Here is a 19455-nt window from a genome sequence, read left to right as displayed (position 1 = left end):
AGTGAACTGTTGGAACATGTGACTTCTAAACGAGGACCCTCTTGTGATGGTGATGTAGTTAGCTGCCTTCTGGGTTTTGCGTGCCTGCAGACTGGCCTTGTTTTTGAAATGATCACTATCACCTATGATATATTTATAATGCTAATCCTTGGTATGACCTGAACAGTTTTTCCCAATAGTTAAATTTCAGGAAGAAAAAAAAGGAAAGTGGAGGTAAGCTTCTGGGTAGGTATGCATGTGGTCTAGAAATGCAGTTGGCCTGGGCAGTCTGTGTATTTCACATCTGTGAAATGACAACTGCCGTAGTCACTTCAAAGATCCCAAGGAGAGTGGCTAGGAAGGCCTCTGGGGACTCTATCATGTTATGTAAATGGAAAACAGCCTGATTCTCCTCACCCAGAAGGCCCCCTTCCTCCAACTGTGACCACCTGGAATGCAGCCAAGAACCAGGAAGCGAGCAAGCAGGCTGCTGAGCAGACAAACCAGTTCATTCATCAAAACTCTACTGAGCATCCACTCTGGCCAAGCGCTATGTTAGGCTTGGGGAGCGAGGCAGTGAATGAGTCAGAGATCCCTGCCCTCACAGAGTGCCCAGTCTGTCCACAAAACCCACGTCAATTATTTACAGCTAAGTTCTGCAAGCTCCAACTCAGCCTACCAATTCACATTTCAGAAGCAAGTCTAACAGAAGTGGATTGGAATCAGCAAATTAGGAGACTGCTGGAGATAGAAAGAAGCACCAGCTGACACTAATAAGTGTGGGAATTAAAATTATTTCAAAAAGAAATAAGAATTGAGAAAGTTGCCTGGAATCATTTAGCATAAACGGTTGGTCTTGAGTGACATTACTGTACTGTAGTAACACATATTATAACCCATGACCTTCTCTTAGTACTCTACACTTAAAAAATTTGCTTCACATATGTGATAATGCTCATGTACTTGATACTATAGTAGGTATTCATTTCTTAAGGCATCAAAAATATATATTAAGTATGATTTAAGTTTAAGAAATAAGAGGCTAAAATTTTAAAAATGAACAAAAGTAGTTAATGTTAAATAAATATTGTGTTTTAAAGGTAAGTTTAATCCTCTGCAAAATTCACTTATATGGGAACAGCTCTCTCCCTGACCATACCAAAACCATAACAATAAATAATAGAAATAAACTAGAAAAAGGTTCTGTGGGACAGTTTCTTGGCCCCTTTCTAAATCCATCCATCCAACCATCCCTCCAAGCATCTTAGATACAACCATGGTGTCCTATAGTAAAATCTCCATCTCTCTAGAATGCACCTACATTCAAGGAAACAAAATAGAAAGTGGTCACTTTCTGTCTTACCTGCTTATACTCTGTGAATCCTGCTCATTTTGCTGAGATCTAGGAGTGATCTTAAATTTCTCCCTTTGCATTTTATTTTTATGTTTTTTCTTTTCCCCTCAGAATGCCCTCTGGCAAGCTGCTAACTGCTTAGGTCACTGGAAGCTCAGTCCCACGTCTGCCATGGACCAGAAGACAGAAACACACACACGGCCTGTCTGGCTCTAGGAGCATTAGCAGTTGTTCAGGCAAAGACAGGCTGTTTTCAACACTCTGAAGGCTGTAAGTGTGTGGGAACAGGGGTTATGTCCTTTTTATTCACTGCTGTGTCCCCAGTGTGTGGCACAGTGCCTAGTACTGTGCCCGACAAATCACAGGTGCTCTATAACCAGCTGGGGAATGAATGAACGAGGACTGAGCTTTGGTGTCGAAAGCTGACTCTAGGGGCCTATCTATACCTACCACCACACCACAGCCCTGGGCCTACTCTTCCCAGGGCTTTCAAGGTCCTCAGAGTCACTATCTTTGGACTTACAAGAACAGCTGACTGAGTACCTCAGGCAGCACCCTGTCAACTCCAACAGCCTCTTGGCACAACAGTCTGGAGAGCAGGGGCAGGTGGGGCATGGGTAGGGACAGCAAGACGTGTGAACTGGTCTGTCAAGCCCAAAGCCAAACCACCTCCATCAGCCAGGCTGGTAGGATGAATGGAGTAGGAGGTCAGACAGACATGGACACAAATAGTTAAATCTCACCAAGGAGAATTCTTTATGCCTAGGAATTCTTGTTTTGCTTTTTCCCTTTTCTTGTCAGAGACAAGATGTCCTCAACAAAGGGGCAAAAATAGGTGTCTAGACATCTAAATTCATTATAAGAGACAGCTGAGAGGGCCGGTAAATCATTGGAACAAAGAATATTTTTTTAGCAGAGCAGAAACAAAGTAGTTGTTGCATTCCTCCCCGTGAAACTGGTCCTGCTACAATGCTGGAGTGCAGGGGGCAGCAGTCCTAGTGGCTAGGCTGGGGCACAGGCCAAGCCTCTCTGTCCACATTGCTCTCTGACAAGTCTCATCACACCTGACGCCCAAGCCCAGGAGAGGAAAGATATGACAGGAGGGGCCTTGGGGCCAGTGACCTCTATGAATCATATAAAGAAAAAGGTATGTCCCAAACACCCCACCCACACAGCTTGTTTCTCTGATCTGATGCCTTGCGGGTAGAGTAGGCTGGGCACTGAAATGGCTTTATTTAAATATCACATGAGAAAAATTTGAAGAGTCTGTCCACATACATAATCAAACCAAATTCAGGGCAGAGAAACACAAAGATTCCCTTGGCTAGCACTGCAAACACATTCCTCTCTTCCCAAACTTGCTTCTGCTGTAAGATAGATTTCGAGGCTGAGATTAAGTGCAGAGATCTTGGCAGACTGTGTGGGAGGCAGGCCCTTGGAGCACTAGCCTTCTTCCTGGTGGTCCCAGGGATTCATTGCTGCCTAGCGCCAGCCGAGGGTCGAGGAGGAAGGAGAGAGAGGGAAGAAGGGAAGGGGGCAGAGAAGCAGTCAGGGGCAGGAGGAGAGGTTAAAGCCAGTATCTAGGGGGTGGGCCTCGCAGAGGCTTTGGAAACCAGGTGATCCTACAGAAACGAGGGCTTTCCTCATGCAGCGAGGGGGGAGTGGCTGTCCTGCAGTGTCCCTCCAGGGAACCTGGGTGACAAGGCCCCTGACGTGTGTCCCCTGCTTCCTACGGGTGACAGGCTGTGTGCTGAGGACTGCTGGCAGAGGGGTGCAAAGAAGGCTTCTGGGCAGATGCCCCCCTCAGACGCCACCCTGCTCCTGGGGGGATGAACAATGCTACATGACCAGGGATACCAGCTCCCATCCTGGGGCTCCACTGCAGAAGTCCTGAGGCCTGTGTCCCCACTCTGCACATCCTGAGTGGACTTTCAGACACAGCTTGAACGTCTCCTCCTCCTGCTAGTAACGGTAGGGGCGCCTCATCATCTCTGAGAGAATAAATCCCTAAGGCCTACCAACTGCACCAGCTGCACCTCGGCCCAGCCAGCTTATTCACCCTTAACTCGTATTCTCTCCACTACCTCCTAGGCTACACACAGAAGGAACAGCTTGTCATTCCCTAAACCTACCAGGCCATTTTACATCTCAGTAAGATCCCCTGGAGAAGGGAATGGCTACCCACTTCAGTTATTCTTGCCTGGAGAATCCCACAGAGAGAGGAGTCTGGTGGGCTATTGTCCATGAGGTCACAAAGGGCTGGACATGACTAAGCACACACACACGCCTTTGCTCATGGTCTTTCCTAGGCCCAGAATGTCTTTCCTATCTCGCTACCTGGTAAGTATCTATTCCGCCTCCAGATAGCAGCTCAAGCGCCACCTCCACGGTGAAATATTTCTAAACGAAGCTCAAGCACGCACCCCAGTTTGCTTATTGATCATCTCTCCCTTTCCTCCCAAAGTGTCAGCAACCTGAGAGCAGGGACTTAGTCCATTTTGTTTCTCTCAGTCTCCTGGGTGGCTAGAACAGTGGCTTGACCATCACAGGCACTTGCTAAACGTCTGTGGAAGGAAGGAATGAGCCTCAGCACTGACAGCACGGCTCCTAGGCTCTGGGTTCCACAAGGACAAGATCGGGGCTCTATTCGTTTCTGCATCCTCCAGCACTTAGTTCGAGATGGAGCGGACATTTAGTAAAAGCTGATCACTGAGAGAAGGAATGAATGATGAATGCTCATATGGACACAAAGCTCATGATACTGGCATTTCCCCAAGAATAAGTCACCTCTAGCCTCTGTTCCATGTTAGAGCTTCTTTTTCCTTCTTTCATGTTGTCTATTTTGTGAGAAGAGTTACCTTTTAAATGAAGCATGTTCTAAATTCCCTTCAAACACATCTTGCTGCACAAGAAGGTTGGCCTAGATTTTCTAAACACTTGGCTAACCCTAAAAGTCATGGATTCTATAATTTGTCAGGGACTATACCTGTAAGTGCTCTTTTAATTTATGTTTGAGAAAGAACTTTGTCTAAAGAGCACAGACCTTGGAAATGATACAGACCCACTATATTGTCATACATTTGAGGGACCTATTTATTTTGGATTTTTTTTTTTACTTGAAGTATCTATGTCCCACCTAGCACAAGGTAGGGGGTGGGGAGAGGAGGGAGAAGCCTGGTCACAAAAAGTCCTAGATCTTGTGTCAGGAGGCCTGGCTCCAGGGACTTGAGCAAGTCCTTCTCTTGTCTGGCAATGAGGAGAGCTGGACTAGATGATCTCTGAAGGCCTGTGAACTTGCAGAAATAATATAATCCTCTGTTACAAAGTTTTACACACATGAACACCTTTTGGTGATTATACCTGCACAGACACTACATTTAAATATGGTGAAACTAGCTTAGAATATATTTTTTTTCTTAAGAATGAATGAAAAGTCTTCACACAAAATATGCTATCCTCATATTCTCAACTATTCTGATTTTGAACTTGGGTCAAGCCTTCCTTACCACAGAGCCTTTGGGTGGTGTGAGAATAGCAGAGTTAATAAATGCAGAGCACAGCCTGATAGATTTTCTGATCACATCCCAGCAGCAGCCAAAGAGCATGGATGCATTCCACGGAGCACTTATGGGCTCGCCAGCACCAGTCTATGACAATTTTATTTAATCATAAAAAATATAATAGTAGTCAAATCTTTTTGTAGTTTTAGTTTACTGCTTTCTCAAGTGAAATAAATGGTCTCTCAGATTTCTTTTGCTTTCATCTCTCTGCTCTAAGTACAGTAGGATAAGGTTCCAATTAAGGTCCATTAAATGCTCACATTGATTCATGTGAGGCATTTTCCAGTTTCTTTTCCTAACACCATCTCAGTGCACCTCTGAGTTATTTCTGTGGTGTGTTTTCAGTTTAGCAGTTGCCCATATAGAAGAGAGTTATTTGGGTGTGAGGTCTCCCTTCCTCCTATTTCTGCAGCCCCAAATGGTGAGCAGAGATTCTCCTCTACTGCCTTCCAGACAAGTGTATGTTTATTACCTGTCAGGTATGCCCGGCTGAACTACACATGCCCCTTGGGGAGGGGAGCTGGCAGCTGGACAGAGCCAGACTGACCCGCCCAGACCTCCCCTGGCAGCTGTGCTGGGGCAGCACATCGAGTGGCAGCCCAGAGACCCCTCCAGGAGGACCTCCTCATGCTTCTATATCCTTTGGGTCCACGAAGACACACAGAGTTCAGTTTTCTCAACAGAAGGGGCCACAGGCTCTGACAGCAGAGATGGCTTCTCTAAGGTGGTATCAAGGGTCAGAGCTGACCGAGCGGACACTCCAAGGATCTTCCCATTAAGAGCAGGGAACGAGGAAGGCAGACACTTCAATCATATCGCAATTAACCTTTGTTCAGGCCCGGGGAATGTACCAATTTTACACTATGCTCATGACCTAATTTAATCTGCACAACAACCCTATGAGGTGTTACCAGTGTTCTCTTGATTCAAGGAAACTGGCACCAGGAAGGCAGGGGTTTTGACCACAATCACAGAGCTAGTAAGGGCTATAGCTGTGACCAGAATGTAGGTCACCTGGTTCCAGAGCCCGCAATCCTCTCATCATGCTACAAAAACATACTGCCAGTGCCTTAGAGCAGAGACCAGCTCACGGCTACAGAACTCCTACACACTAGGTCCTTTGACGAGATATGCAGACCCAAGGTGCATGATCCCAAAGGAACTACATACACATGAAGAAATTTAAGAAAAATATTTTAACCCCGCCCTCCTCCCCCCTCCCACTTGCTGTTAAAATGAATGACACGGGGACTTGGGGGTCTTTAGTGTACATTTTCCTACAGTGTATGCTTTCAGAATGGGACACACATATCAAAAAGACTTGCTGTGACAATACCACCAACTTGACAAGCAAACATCCAAAGGACATCCCCTCTCATAGCTGAGAGTCAAGTAAACCTGGGGTCTGCGTAATAAAGATGACATTTAAAAAATAATTTATTTGGCTGTGCTGGGTCTTAGTTGCAGCATGCGGGATCTTCATGGCATCTTTAGGTGTGGCATGCCAACTCTTAGTTGCGGCATGTCGGATCTAGTCCCCAGACCAGGGATTGAACTCGGGGCCCCTGCATTGGGAGCATGGAATCTTAGCCATTGGACCATCAGGGAAGTTTTGAGGATGACATTTAATCATTACAACAATTTCTTGGCTCTATGTTATAGCTTGAGGGAAGTGACACTCAGGATAACCTGCCCAAGTTTATCACTCAAGTGAAGGGGGGGCGGCTAGGACGTGGACTTAGGTCTGCCTCCAAAGTTTTCTCTCACACACTGTTGTTTTCTCAAACACAGGATTTGCCAAACCTTAAACACAGTAGTTTCCTTTGGATCTCAGAACTACTGGCTCCAGAAAAAACAAGACTAAGAAGTTTCTCTTAGAATAAATACAAATGTAACTAACTTACCATGCCAAAGAAATGGCTCTTAAATTTTTAGCTAAAAGTCAGTTTAGGAGGTTTGGTCATTAAAACAGAAGTCTGTATTCTTTAAAATTTGGGGCCATTTTAACCTTTTCTGCAGTATAATGTCTAGAAGAGATATATTATCTTAACATCCAATAATTCATTTAACAAATATTAAGTAATTACTATGTGCCAGGCACTCCTGTAGGCACTGCAGACAAAGATTCTGTTCTAGACATACTAACACTTCAGTAGCATGGGGTGGGAGAGGGGAGACAGACAAAATAAATAAATGTTGGACTGGGCAATAAGTATATGAATAAAAATACAGCTAGGTAAAGGTGGAAACAGGAATCATGGGGCTGATTTCAGACCCTATGGTCAGGAAAGGCTGCTCTGATAACATGATAACTGAGAAAAAAGCTCTTGAAAGCCGCCCCCTCCTCCACCCCCCGCCACTCCCCAGACCATGCTGATTTCTGGGGGAAAAGATTCCCAGGTAGAAAGCAGTAAGAACAAAGTTTTGAGAGGTATGTCTGCAGAACAGTAAGGAGACCAGCGTGGCTGCTAGAATATTTGTGATGACTACATTTAGAAATGAAAATTATTAAATTCAAGCACCTATATTGGCCTGGACATGACTTCTTACTTCATCTTAGACTTATACATTTGTCTTCTGTCAGAGCTGGAAGGGCCCTTGGGAGCACCCAGCCTAACTCTTTTGACAGAAAGGAAAGTGAAGCCTAGAGAAGGGCAGTGACTTGCTCAGGATCACACAGCCGCATAGTTATGAGGAGATCTTACCTCCTGACCTCTGTCCCAGTGTTTGTTCTAAGATGTCAGGCTTTTACGTAAGATCTCCTACGTCAGAAGTGTTTTCTCTGTGATTACGGAAGTCTTTACAGTCTATCTCAGTGATATAAAAAGGTACCCTTTAAGTCTGAACACCAAGGCAGGCCCAGAAAAAGTTAGTTTTAAGATTGGTCATCAGTTAAACTTTGACAAAATATTCCTTCTGGCCTCATTCTCCACACCAGTAGAAGACTTCCAAGTGAGCCAAGGACGACTGACGGCCGGACATACAGCCCACACCTGGCGGCAGTGTTCCGCCTCGGACCTTGTTCACAGGACCTGGTTTGGGTACCTGGGATAGGGTGCTGATGGTTCCTTGTTTGGCTTCTTCCCCTTGTGCGTTTTCTGCTGCTCTGCCCGGTCTTGGGATGGATCTCAAAGGATTAACTTCACATCACTGTGTGGCTAATCCAAGCCCTCACAATGTCCCTCCTCATGCTCTCGGCCTCGCAGCCACTGCTGAAGGAGTCTAGTGGGCTGCCAGCCTTTATAGTGGAGTGGAGAGGAAACTATGGTGAGCTTTCAGTTTCAAAGTTTCAATGTTAGATTTCATGACAGTTATGTTACTGGAGTGTTCTGAACCTGAGTTCCCCCAAACTGAGAAACTGAGAAGACAGGTGAAAGAAGGATAGTTTATTTCTGCTGTTCAGTTGCTAAGTCATATCAACTCTTTGAGATCTCATGGACTGCAGCATGCCAGGCTTCCCTGTCTTTCACCATCTCCTGGAGTTTGCTCAAACTCATGTCCATTGAGATGACGCCATCCAATCATCTCATCCTCTGTCACCCCTTTCTCCTCCTGCCTTCAATCTTTTCCAGCATCAGGGTCTTTCCCAACGAGTTGGCTCTTTGCATCAGGTGGCCAAAGTATTGGAGTTTCGGCTTCAGCATCAGTCCTGCCAATGAATATTCTGGGTTGATTTCCTTTAGGATTGACTAGTTTGATCTCCTTGCTGTCCAAGGGATTCTCAAGAGTCTTCTCCAGCACAATTCGAAAGCATCAATTCTTCAGTGCTCAGCCTTCTTTATGGTCCAACTCTCACATCTGTACATGACTACTGGAAAAACCACAGCTTTGGCTATACGGATCTTTGTCAGCAAAGTGATGTCTCTGTTTTTTAATACTCTATCTAGGTTTGTCAGAGCTTTTCTTCTAAGGAGTAACCATCTTTTAATTTCATGGCTTCAGTCACCATTATCTGTACAACCACATTTTTTTCAGTTCACCATGCCAGAATTATGAATTCAGCCTACTGCTGACTCAGCTGTATTATTTAGTGCCATAAAGCTGATGATAAAAGGGCCACTGGGACAGCAAGGTCTGCCTTTCTTGAGCATTCACTATGAGTCTGGGCCTGTGTTGTCTCATTTAATTCACTCAGCAACATGGGCGGTAGTGGTATTATGCCCTCCATTTCACAGATGAGGAAACCGAGGCTCACGGTTTAGTAACTTGACCAAACCAAGGTCACAGTGCTAGGAAAGAACAGAATAAGTGATTTCAAAGCCGGCTGTCTTCAGAGCCTGTGCTCTCATCCTCTGTGACGTCTGACTTTTACTGCCATCAGAGATCAAGTTCAAAACCTGAAGTGCAGACTGACTCAAGATAGGAATCTAATAAGGTTCCACCTTAACTACTGCTGCGTCAACCACAGGCAGGAGGATCTGGGGGAGTACAGTGAGCCATGAACCAGGGCAAGATTCTGTACAAAGTGGGTGGGGAAAATGTTTTTTTCTCAGCTAAGTGTTTCATTTAACTGAGTGCTGACCGGTGCTATACTTGGTCAGTGTCAGTCTTGAGTGGTGATGGTGTCCACGTGAAGACTCAGAGGAGGTTCCCTTGGGGAGGCTGCCCATTACTCCAGTTAATTCCCTAGCAATGCAGCCACTCAGCCAAGGAGGGATTGTCTTGCAAACTTCTCAGGTGGTTTTGGAGTAAAAAGGTACTTGCTATGAGTAGGAGGTACTTCAAACTACCCTTGTGTTGGAAAAGCGAGATGGGGACACCAAAGAGATGAGGGGCGTAAAGGTATCTTTTGTTTGGATTCTCTGATATTGGTGACTTTTCCGACAAGTAGCCAAAATCGCTAACTGGCAAACTTTTCCATTCTAACACCAGCCAGGTCACTCACCGGAAGCCTCCAAATAAATCTTTAGGCAGAAGTTATTTTTAATTAGGAAGTTTATTTGTTCTACTTTTGGGAACAAACCCCAAAGCTTCGTTGCCGTAAATACTGAGAGTAACTCCAAGATAGTTTTATTGTTGAAGTTCTTAGGCTCTTCCTTAGACATGATACATTATTTTGTGAAAGGGAACTGTATCTGTCACACAAAGAAAGAAAATACAGAAAGCTGAATGTGTGTGTGACAGCTCAAGAATAAGCTGCCAACACTGGAAGAACAGAAAGGCCTTGAAGGCTGGAGTTTCCACTCTGAGCCCACCATAGCACACTCTCCTCTTAGACCTGGATGAGGCTGGAGGAGTTTACCAAATGGGTGTGACCCAGGACCATCTGCCTTTGAGAAAAACAAGGAGAAAAGTAAGAATGTTTGCGCAGGAATTAGGGCACCTCTGAAAGTTCTAAAAGCTAAAATGGAGCTCTGGGAAACTGCCACTCTTAAAACACAACTCTGCGTCTCTCACGGGCAGGTGGTAATACAACTGGGAGACTGCCCCTGTTTCTGTTTGCAGGGAAATGTCTGAGGTGAGCACAACATTTGAGGAACGTCTAGTCAGTTACCTTTTGATGTTCTTACTAAGTCATCAAGCGACAAAAGACTTGGAAACTGCGTGTCACACAGCTTAGGCAGAATCTAGTTTCACAAGCCTCACTGTCTAGCTGACTGGCCAGTTCTGACCACCATCCCCCTCCCCAATCAACGGCCAAGCAGATGATGACACAGTCTGCATGACTCCCTTCAGAGAAGCTGATGGGGGAGGGTGGGCCAATGGGATCCTTCCTCCTTTCAACTCCAGCAGACTCCAGCTCTGATAGCGGGAATCTATGGGGTCTTACCAGATGAAAAAGTCAGTCACTAACTAAAATGAATATGCAAAGGTGCTTATTCCCAATACAGTAATATGCAGGCAGTCAAATCATCTGTCATTTGAGTTAATTTAATTATCAGACCACATTTAATTATCCAATATAAAATGTAAATAAAGTGAAGGCCTGACAGCACATACTAATTACATTCATTATAATAATTAAATGGGAAGGAACTTAGAGTCATGAAAGTACTATAAAATACAAGGAAGCTTTTGATTAAAAATTTTTTAATTAGAAACTGCAACCCTACAGGAAACAGATGATTGGTTCTATCAAGGATGGGGCATTGCTTTTATTATCCAGGTTTCTCTTCTAAAGTCATCCTTGGTATCATGGGGCTCAGTCCTTCCAGTTAATAGACTAAATGGTGGCAAATAAAAAGTGCCAATCCTTTATGCAAAGCAGTTTACCTAATAAAACAGCCTTCGGTTGCAGCAGGAGTTCAGGGTCTCCTGTCTTATAAAGACACAAGCTGTTTTCCTGGAAGGAATAAAAGATCCTCTGTGGACAAGCAGGCCTGCAAATTAACATGATTTCTGCCTGATGATACAGAAACATTAAATCAATTGAGCATCGTAATTTCTCCTCTGAAATTTCTCTGATTTAAAGAAAGTGGCATGAGGTTAAATAAATTCATAATAACAGAAGTGAGGCAGAAAGGGCATCAGGACTGCCCACTATGAGACTGGGTTCTGGGAATTCTTGCTGGGCAATTCCTTTTCCTTCTCTGAGCCTCAGTTTCTCCAATTCTTTATGTCATTTCAGGGGGCTTATTTCACCTCACTGAATCCCAATACCTCATCTGTCTGTGAGGTAGGAATAATTCTTCTGCTTACAGCCTCACTGAAGTGCTAATGAGGAAGGTCCAAGAGACAACAGATATGAGGGGCAGTATAAAGAATTCTTGGATGGCATCACCAACTCAATGGACATGAGTCTGAGCAAGCTCCAGGAGATGATGAAGGACAGGGAAGCATGGTGTGCTGCAGTCCATGGGGTTGCAAAGAGTAGGACACAACTGAGCGACTGAACAACAAATAAAGAATTCTATGACTATAAGAGGTTATGCTTAGAAACAGCATCTTCTTAAGATTCAATGTCTCAGTGGTTGACAATTACTATCATTTCTAGCAATTTCTGATTTCTTCTCTAGTTGATACCTAGCGTTAGTCTCTCAGTCGTGTCTGACTGTTTGCGACCTCATGGACTGTAGACTGCCAGACTCTTCTGTCCATGGCATTCTCCAGGCAAAGATACTGGAGTGGGTTGCCATTCCCTTCTCCAGGGGATCTTCCCAACCCAGGAATCGAACCCAGATCTCTTGCATCGTAAGCAGATACTTTACTGTTTCAGCAATTGCATCAGGACTGAACTGACTTCTCTGACCTTCCACCAAATCAGAAGTGGATGTCCAGGTAGGATTCAATCTTTCTGGGAGGCAAGGTGTTGAGAAAGGAGGTCTGGCCTTTTTTTTTTTTTAACTTTTCTAACTTCTTACTCATAGTGAACTCACCTCTCCACAATTATCTCTAAACCCCACAGCATCTTCTTCCCTGACTGAGAAGCCATAGGGTCTGTGTCTCCTCCTTGCATTGCTTGCTGCTCTCTCTGCCTGCTGAATCTGCTGTTTTCTTGTACCAACATGCCCAGGCATTACTTTGCCATCAGGTCTATGTCAGTTCTAACATGCCATTTCCAAACACCAGTTCCCCCGACCCCAATTCTCATTGACTCTTGTGAGCCCAGAGATACTTAGAGCATGTTTTACCTGCAGGGGAGGAGTAGCAGAAAGATTCTCTGAAACCCCACACAGTTTAGTAAATTCATCACAACACAGTTGATTTAAGCAAAGAGTTTCAAACCATCCTTAAACATGAGTGCGCTGAAGGAACTAAACCTTTTGCTGTAGAACTGTACAGTAAAATATCATCACACACACAAATTACTCACCTCTTTATAAAGGCAGGAGATAGTGTCATGATAAATAGTAAATGACTTAGGTATAAAGCAGGAAACTGTTAGGTAAACCATGGGCTGGCTACATGAGATAAAGTCATGCAGCCATTAAAAGTGATACTCACAAAGAAGAGTTCTGATATAATGTTAAGTGTATAAAGCAGGATGGGACTGTATATACAATATGACCTCAGCTAGGTAAAAATGTTCATAGAGGGACAGAATGTGGGTGAAATGAGTAAAGGCATCAAAAAAGTACAAACTTCCAGTTATAAGATAAATAAGTTCTGGGGATGTAATGTACAGCATGGTGACTAAAGTTAACAATACCGTATTGCGTATTTGAAAGTTGCAGAGAGTACATCTAAACAGTCTCATCACAATAAAAAAAATTTAACTATGTGAGGTGATGACTGTTAACTAAATGTATTGTGCTAATCATTTTGCAACATAACCATGATCAAGTCTTCACTTTGTACACACTTAAAACCAATACAATGTTATATGTCAATTATATCTCAACAATATTAACTGGCAAAATGTTCACAGAAAAGAGACTGCAAGGAACCTGCCAAAATGGTAACAGTGGCTGTCTCAACAGTGAGATCAGGAATGACTGGGATTCTGCTTCCTTCTTTACACTTGCTTATCTTTCTCATGATAAGTAAGGGACACTTTTGTAACCAAAAGACAAACTTCTGAAGGGAAATGAGATACAGTTTAGTATGGATACACACGAAGAAAAGATAACCTAACAGGAGATGTTCCTCTCTGAGTAGCTTGTGAGACTCCTGAACCTGCGGGGCCTGGTCCGCGGAAAGGACAGAGCATCTGTCCGGAAGTGCTGGCTGGGGAGAGTGCTGTGTGAGTACTCCCATGGTGGGAGAGGGGAAAGGTCTGCCCTCCCGGCAACGAGGTCTGTGAAACAGGAATTTTTCTATGTAAGACACTTATTCTGGTAAGGGTCCGCATTTCCTATATTTTAATCACGGAAATCTTTCTGGGATGGACTGCATATTTTTAACCTTCTTAGAGGGAAGGTATACAACATACATTTTTCCCCCCTGCTCACTCAGGGTCACCACTGGGGGCATCAACAATCATCTGGGGAAATAAAATACTGGGGTTAGTGGCCCTGTGAACCCCGATGGCTACACCTGCTAAGTTCTTGGGCTTGTCTAGTTTCTTCTGTCCTCTTTCTCCTTATCAGATAGGCCGTCTCATCAGCTCTTAGTGTGTAGGTTCTCACCTTGTGTTTGGCTCTAGCACTGCAACTCTCTCCTGTCCTTCTCCTGCCCTGGTCTAGATTGCTGCAGGCTAATAAACCTAGTAAGCACATTTATTACAGAGTTGCCTAAAATAAAAAATTAGGAAACTTGGAGTGAGGGTTGTTTGGTGGCCTTTTTCTCAGATATAATCCACACAATTAGAGTTGCTGAGTAGGAGGCTTTAGATAAATTAGGTTGTCAGGAATTACAATCTGATACGTTATGCCATAACTATGTTTTTTTAAAATAAGGAGAAATAAAGTACTTTATTATTGTTATTTTTAAAATAAAATCTGTAAAACAGATTCCCCGACATTTTAAGGCAACAGAACCCTATTTACAAATGAAATCTTGCTCAGAAACCAAATAGAACAGTTAAAAGCAAAAGTATTCTGGGTAATTCAAGGGAGTAAGGCCCAAGCCCTGCCTTCTCAGGCTCCCCTCCAACACCATCTGGCACCCTCTTAAGCACCTTGGCAGAAGCCAAAGACCAAGAGCAGTTTCATAAATCAACGGACTCGAGGCTATTTGCAAAGTGATACAAGTTGAAAGATGTTATCTATTTCATCCAAACAAACAAACAAAATGAATAAAGCATCAGAATCTACATGGTAAGGGAGGAAACACTTCTATGTGGCTTAACAAGAATATTTGATGAAAAATATTTTATTTTTATAGCTCTAAGAGGAGGTCCTTGTGCTGATCTAGGGCTGATCACGTCTTTCTAGAGAGGAGAAGCCAGAGACATATCCCTGGAGCCTGGCTCAAGGGCCTCACACAGAACAGACGGGTTCCAGCAGGCTCGCCTGCCTTTTCTCACTCCAATACCTCACACTCTCAGGGCTGGGGAAGCAGTCTGAGGAACGTTCCTGGGCCCCTTACCTGGTTATCTGGGTGGTTGACAGTGAAGTAGCCCACACAGACGATGACCTCATGAAGGAGGCTTTCACAGGAGATGTGGCTGCAGTGGCCCAGCAGGGAGCTGGCGATGTGCCGGAACGCGAGGGACAAGCCCTCTGCCCCTACGATAGACTGACAAAGACAAGGAGCAGTTAGAACTCCCCAGCCAGGCAGAGCCAGGGCTGCAAATCACAAAGCAAGCCTGGGCCCTGTGCACTTTGTGCCACGCTGCCAGGAAACCATATGAAATTTCGAAAGCATAATGCTTAACAGCTCAGTTCAAGGATTCCTGCTCTAATAAGTGACCGTAATAAATGCAACACTTAACCTGAAAAAAAAAAAACCAAAATAGAACATAGCAGACCAGATGCCTGTACTATGTGCATCAAGATGCTATTCATCTAAAGCATGAGTATTTATCCCATTTTTAATGAGGTATTTTTTTCTCATTGCACAAATAGTCTCACTGTAGAAAACTTGAAAAAATTTAAAGATATTAAAATTCACCTGCAAATCCACCATTTAGCTAACTTCCAATACTTTTTTTTTGAAGGAGAAAATATTTCCTCATATGCGGGGATTAAAATACAATTCTAATTATTTACTTAAGTTCAAAAACAAAATAGATATAAATAACAACTAGTTATTCAAATAGTTCCACAGCTCCCAAAAGAATGTAAAAAATCCCCAACAAACATCTCCCCCCCAAAAAACAAACAATGAAACCCCCTCAGTTACGAGGCTTCTGGGATCCTTTCTCAAGACAGGCAAGGGGCTGCCAGTGGTAGGCGACGAGGGAGGAGAGCCTGAGTCTGTCTGTGCAGCCTGAAGCTTCTATTTAATAAACATGTCAAACAGACAGAGCGACAGGAGGGCAAAGGGGAGAGGCGAAGCCCACAGAATACACTCGCAGCCCACACTGGAATGAAGCACCACTGCTGGCCTGTGGGATATGGCAGCGTTTTACTCATCTCTTGATTGGAGGTCTTGGCTGGCTTGAACCAGGTCAGATACGTTGCAGCTTGGAAGTTTCAATGAATTCACTCTGCCTAACAGTGTTGTGAAACACAGTCTTTTTAATTAATACTGTTGAAACAAAATTACTGCTAAATTTTAAGAGTGCCTTCTGCCCCAGTTTCATTGCACCGAGACAAAATGTTTTTCAAGCCCCAAAGAGACTTCAGGAGGGCCTTGCTCCTTTAAATCAAGGAGTGACACCTTCTCAGCTCAGCCCTTATTTAATTAGTTGTGTCCAGCTTGCTGTGACCCAGTGCCCTCTGTTTAACCTTTACTGATAAGAGCAGGTCAAGGGGCATGCAAGTTTGAATATAAAAATTAAACCAATTTTTCAAGGAAACCATATTTCCTTTTTAGCCAGAATTAATTGCCAAGTCAGTACATTGATTTGTTTCTTGAGACCACCTTCAATTGTAAAAACTGTCAAAGAGTATGCAATATACAATATCTGGGATCTCAAGGCCATCTGTGCCAATATGAATTCAGAGTGAAATAAAAGTCTTTGCTGAAGGGAGAAAAATATTTTGACAGCCTTATTAGTATACAATGAAATGGAAACAGTCAAGAAAATATTCTAATGGATAACCTTTTGTTACTGCTATGCAACACATTGTCACACAAAACAATTACATAGGTTTATGGCTCTGAAGAAAGGCACAGGAACAGTGGGAATGCAGCACTGAAAACTTACCTTCTGATTCAACACCTGCACAATGGTTTGGGTAAATTCTTCACCCCTTTGGAATCTGAGTCAGTCTACAGAGCCTACTATGTGCTAGTTTTGTTGCTGTTGTTCAGTCGTTAGGTCGTGTCTGACTCTTTGCAACCCCATGGGCTGCAGCACACCAGGCTCCTCTGTCCTTTACCATCTCCTGGAGTTTGCTCAACTTCATGTCCATTGAGTCAGTGATGCTATCTAACCATCTCATCCTCTGCCACCCCCTTCTTCTCTTGCCTTCAATCTTTCGCAGTATCAGGGTCTTTTCCAATGAACTGGCTCTTTGCATCAGGTGTCCAAAGTATTAGAGCCTCAGCATCAGTCTTTCCAATGAATATTCAGGGTTGATTTCCTTTAGGATTGACTGGTTTAATCTCCTTGCTAGTCCAAGGGATTCTCAAGAGTCTTCTCCAGCACCACAGTTCGAAAGCATCAATTCTTTGGTGCTCAGCCTTCGTCATGGTCCAGTTTTCACATTACTGTGCCGACAAAAGTCTGTGTAGACAAAGCTATGGTTTTGCCAGTAGTCCTTTACGGATGTGAGAGCTGGACCATAAAAAAGTCTGAGCGCCGAAGAACTGATGCTTTTGAACTGTGGTGTTGAAGAAGACTCTTGAGAGTCCCTTGGACTGCAAGGAGATCAAACCAGTCAATCCTAAAAGAAATCAACCCTGAATATTCATTGGAAGGACTGATGCTGAAGCTGAAGCTCCAATACTTTGTCCACCTGATGTGAAGGACTGACTCACTGGAAAAGACTCTGATGCTGGGAAAGATTGAAGATGGGAGGAGAAGGGGATGACAGAGGGCGAGATGTTTGGATGGCATCACCGACTCAATGGACATGAGTTTGAGCAAACTCTGGGAGAAGGTGAAGGACAGGGAAGCCTGGCGTGCTGTAGTCCATGGGGTTGCAGAGTCGGACACAATTGAGCAACTGAACAACTCACATCCATACATGACTACTGAAAAAACCATAGCTTTGACTATATGGACCTTTGTCAGCAAAGTGATGTCTCTGCTTATTAATATGCTGTCTAGGTTTGTCATAGCTTTCCTTCCAAGCAGCAAGCTAGCTAGCAGAGTGCTTTTATGTAGTCTCATTTAATCCTTATGTTGTGAGGTAAGTGTTCTTAATCTCTATTTTAAAAATAAGAAACTGAATTTTAAGGACTAATATGACTTGTCTAAAGTCATACAACTTGGTAGCGTGATGGCTCAAATTCAGGTCAGTCTGACTCCAGACCCAGAGGTCTTGATGAGGATGTTTCTCCGTAACAGCCCTACAGAGATGCATTGTTGTGATGCACTGGGACTCACCCTGTCGACATGTCTCATGTCTTGTCTAACTTTTCAGAGGGTCAGACCACTGATCTCATTTCAGTTTTCTTCATCAGTTCCTTTGATCCTTCTGGGCAATTCATAAATTGTCTCCCAGATTTTTTCTGAGGTCAGACCCATACTGTATCTAGTCTCTTTTTCTGTGTTTGTTATACTTGATCTTAGCCAAAAGGCCAAGAAGCGGTCCTGTGCTTATTATAAACACAGTTCCTAAAATCTCACTTTTGACAATAAGTTGTTTTAATGAACTAGAATATGAGCTTCTCTGACCATATCTATCATAAAAATACTTTTCTCCCAAACTTACCATCGCTTTACAATGCAAATATTGTATATTTGTATCACATTTACTTGAGCACTGCACGCTTGATCAGATGTCTATCTACATCAATGACGTCTGTGTGGAAAGATGTTTTGCTTTAGCATGCTAAACAGACTACAGTGGTTGGTTAAGAAAATGACTATAAATCTTTGCCAGTCCTCGCTTTGAGAGTAGGGACCTATGTCTTCTCTTGAATCTGGAAAGCTGTAACCAATAGAGTATGGCTGATATATAACTATACCACTTCAGAGGCTAGGTCATAAAAAGCCATACAGCTTCTGCCTGGTCCTTGGGGAGCACATGTTTTCCAGAAGTTTCCTCTCAGGACACTCCTACTGAGAGCACAGACACAATGATGTTCTGAGAAGCCCAAGTCACATAGAGACGCCATATGTAGAGTCTATGGCCAGTAGTCCTGGTGAACCTGGTCTTTGAGGATTCCTGGGCATAAAATATGAGAGTGAAGGAGCCGCCAGCTAATTTCAGTTCCCAGCTATCTGAGTCAACTTGCTCCTCCTCTCCACACTCCCCACCCCAGGATTCAAGCCCCTCAGCGGAAGCCCTACATCGTGGAGTAGTGACAAGCCACCCCCACTGTTAAAAGCCCTGCTGGAATTGCGGACCCACAGAATCTATGATCAAGATAAAATGGTTGCTGTTTACCCCACTAAGTTTGTTTTTCAAATGGATAAAAGTAACTGGTGCAATAAGGTAATCACGTAGAATCACTGGTAGATGTGTTAAAGGCCCTGAGGCTAGCAATTCCAGGCCTCTGGGTCCCTGCACATCCTGATGTATGAGAGTAAGAGAAAAACATGTGCTAGACTCTGAGCACCAAAAGGATGGCAGCCAAGAGGAAAGGCCCCTGCAGGCTTTCCTGGCCCACGGTTAAGGGGAAAAGGGAACGTGGAAACAATGTCTGGGGAGAAAATGAGAAATAGTGATGGCAAAATTGAGTAAAATAAAAGAAGACAGGGGAGTCAGGAAAGAGATCAAGAAAAGAAGATACAGCAGGGAAGAATTAAGAGAAACATGGAGTAACAGGAAGCACAGAGGAGAAAGAAGCAAAAGAACGGTTGGGAACCAGCAAAGAAAAGACATTCCACTCAGGAGGCAGGCATTTCACTCTAAGAATGGCTGGAACACTCCTGAGTCACCTTGGTATCTTTCCTGTGGTTGGTTGAAGCAAACGTGGTTCAAGTAGGGGGTATATTTTGGGCTCGATGAGGCAAGGAGC

The 19455-nt window shown here is 43.9% G+C and overlaps 1 protein-coding gene across 30 annotated transcripts in view; it reads right to left on the bottom strand.

Moving 5' to 3' along the window:
* The window catches only part of SCAPER (S-phase cyclin A associated protein in the ER), a 407833-nt gene that overhangs the window by 13046 nt on the left and 375332 nt on the right, over window positions 1-19455 (bottom strand). For all 30 annotated transcript variants that reach the window (XM_081549564.1, XM_081549573.1, XM_081549582.1 and 27 more), the window contains one exon: window positions 14803-14952. In XM_081549564.1, coding sequence (XP_081405690.1) covers window positions 14803-14952 — 150 coding nt within the window. The remainder of the gene's footprint in view (window positions 1-14802; window positions 14953-19455) is intronic.

The sequence above is a fragment of the Giraffa tippelskirchi genome, chromosome 12, assembly GCF_054371585.1.
Source record: "Giraffa tippelskirchi isolate mGirTip1 chromosome 12, T2T-mGirTip1v1.2.pri, whole genome shotgun sequence".
NCBI lineage: Eukaryota > Metazoa > Chordata > Mammalia > Artiodactyla > Giraffidae > Giraffa > Giraffa tippelskirchi.
This window is presented reverse-complemented; position numbering and strand designations above follow the sequence as displayed.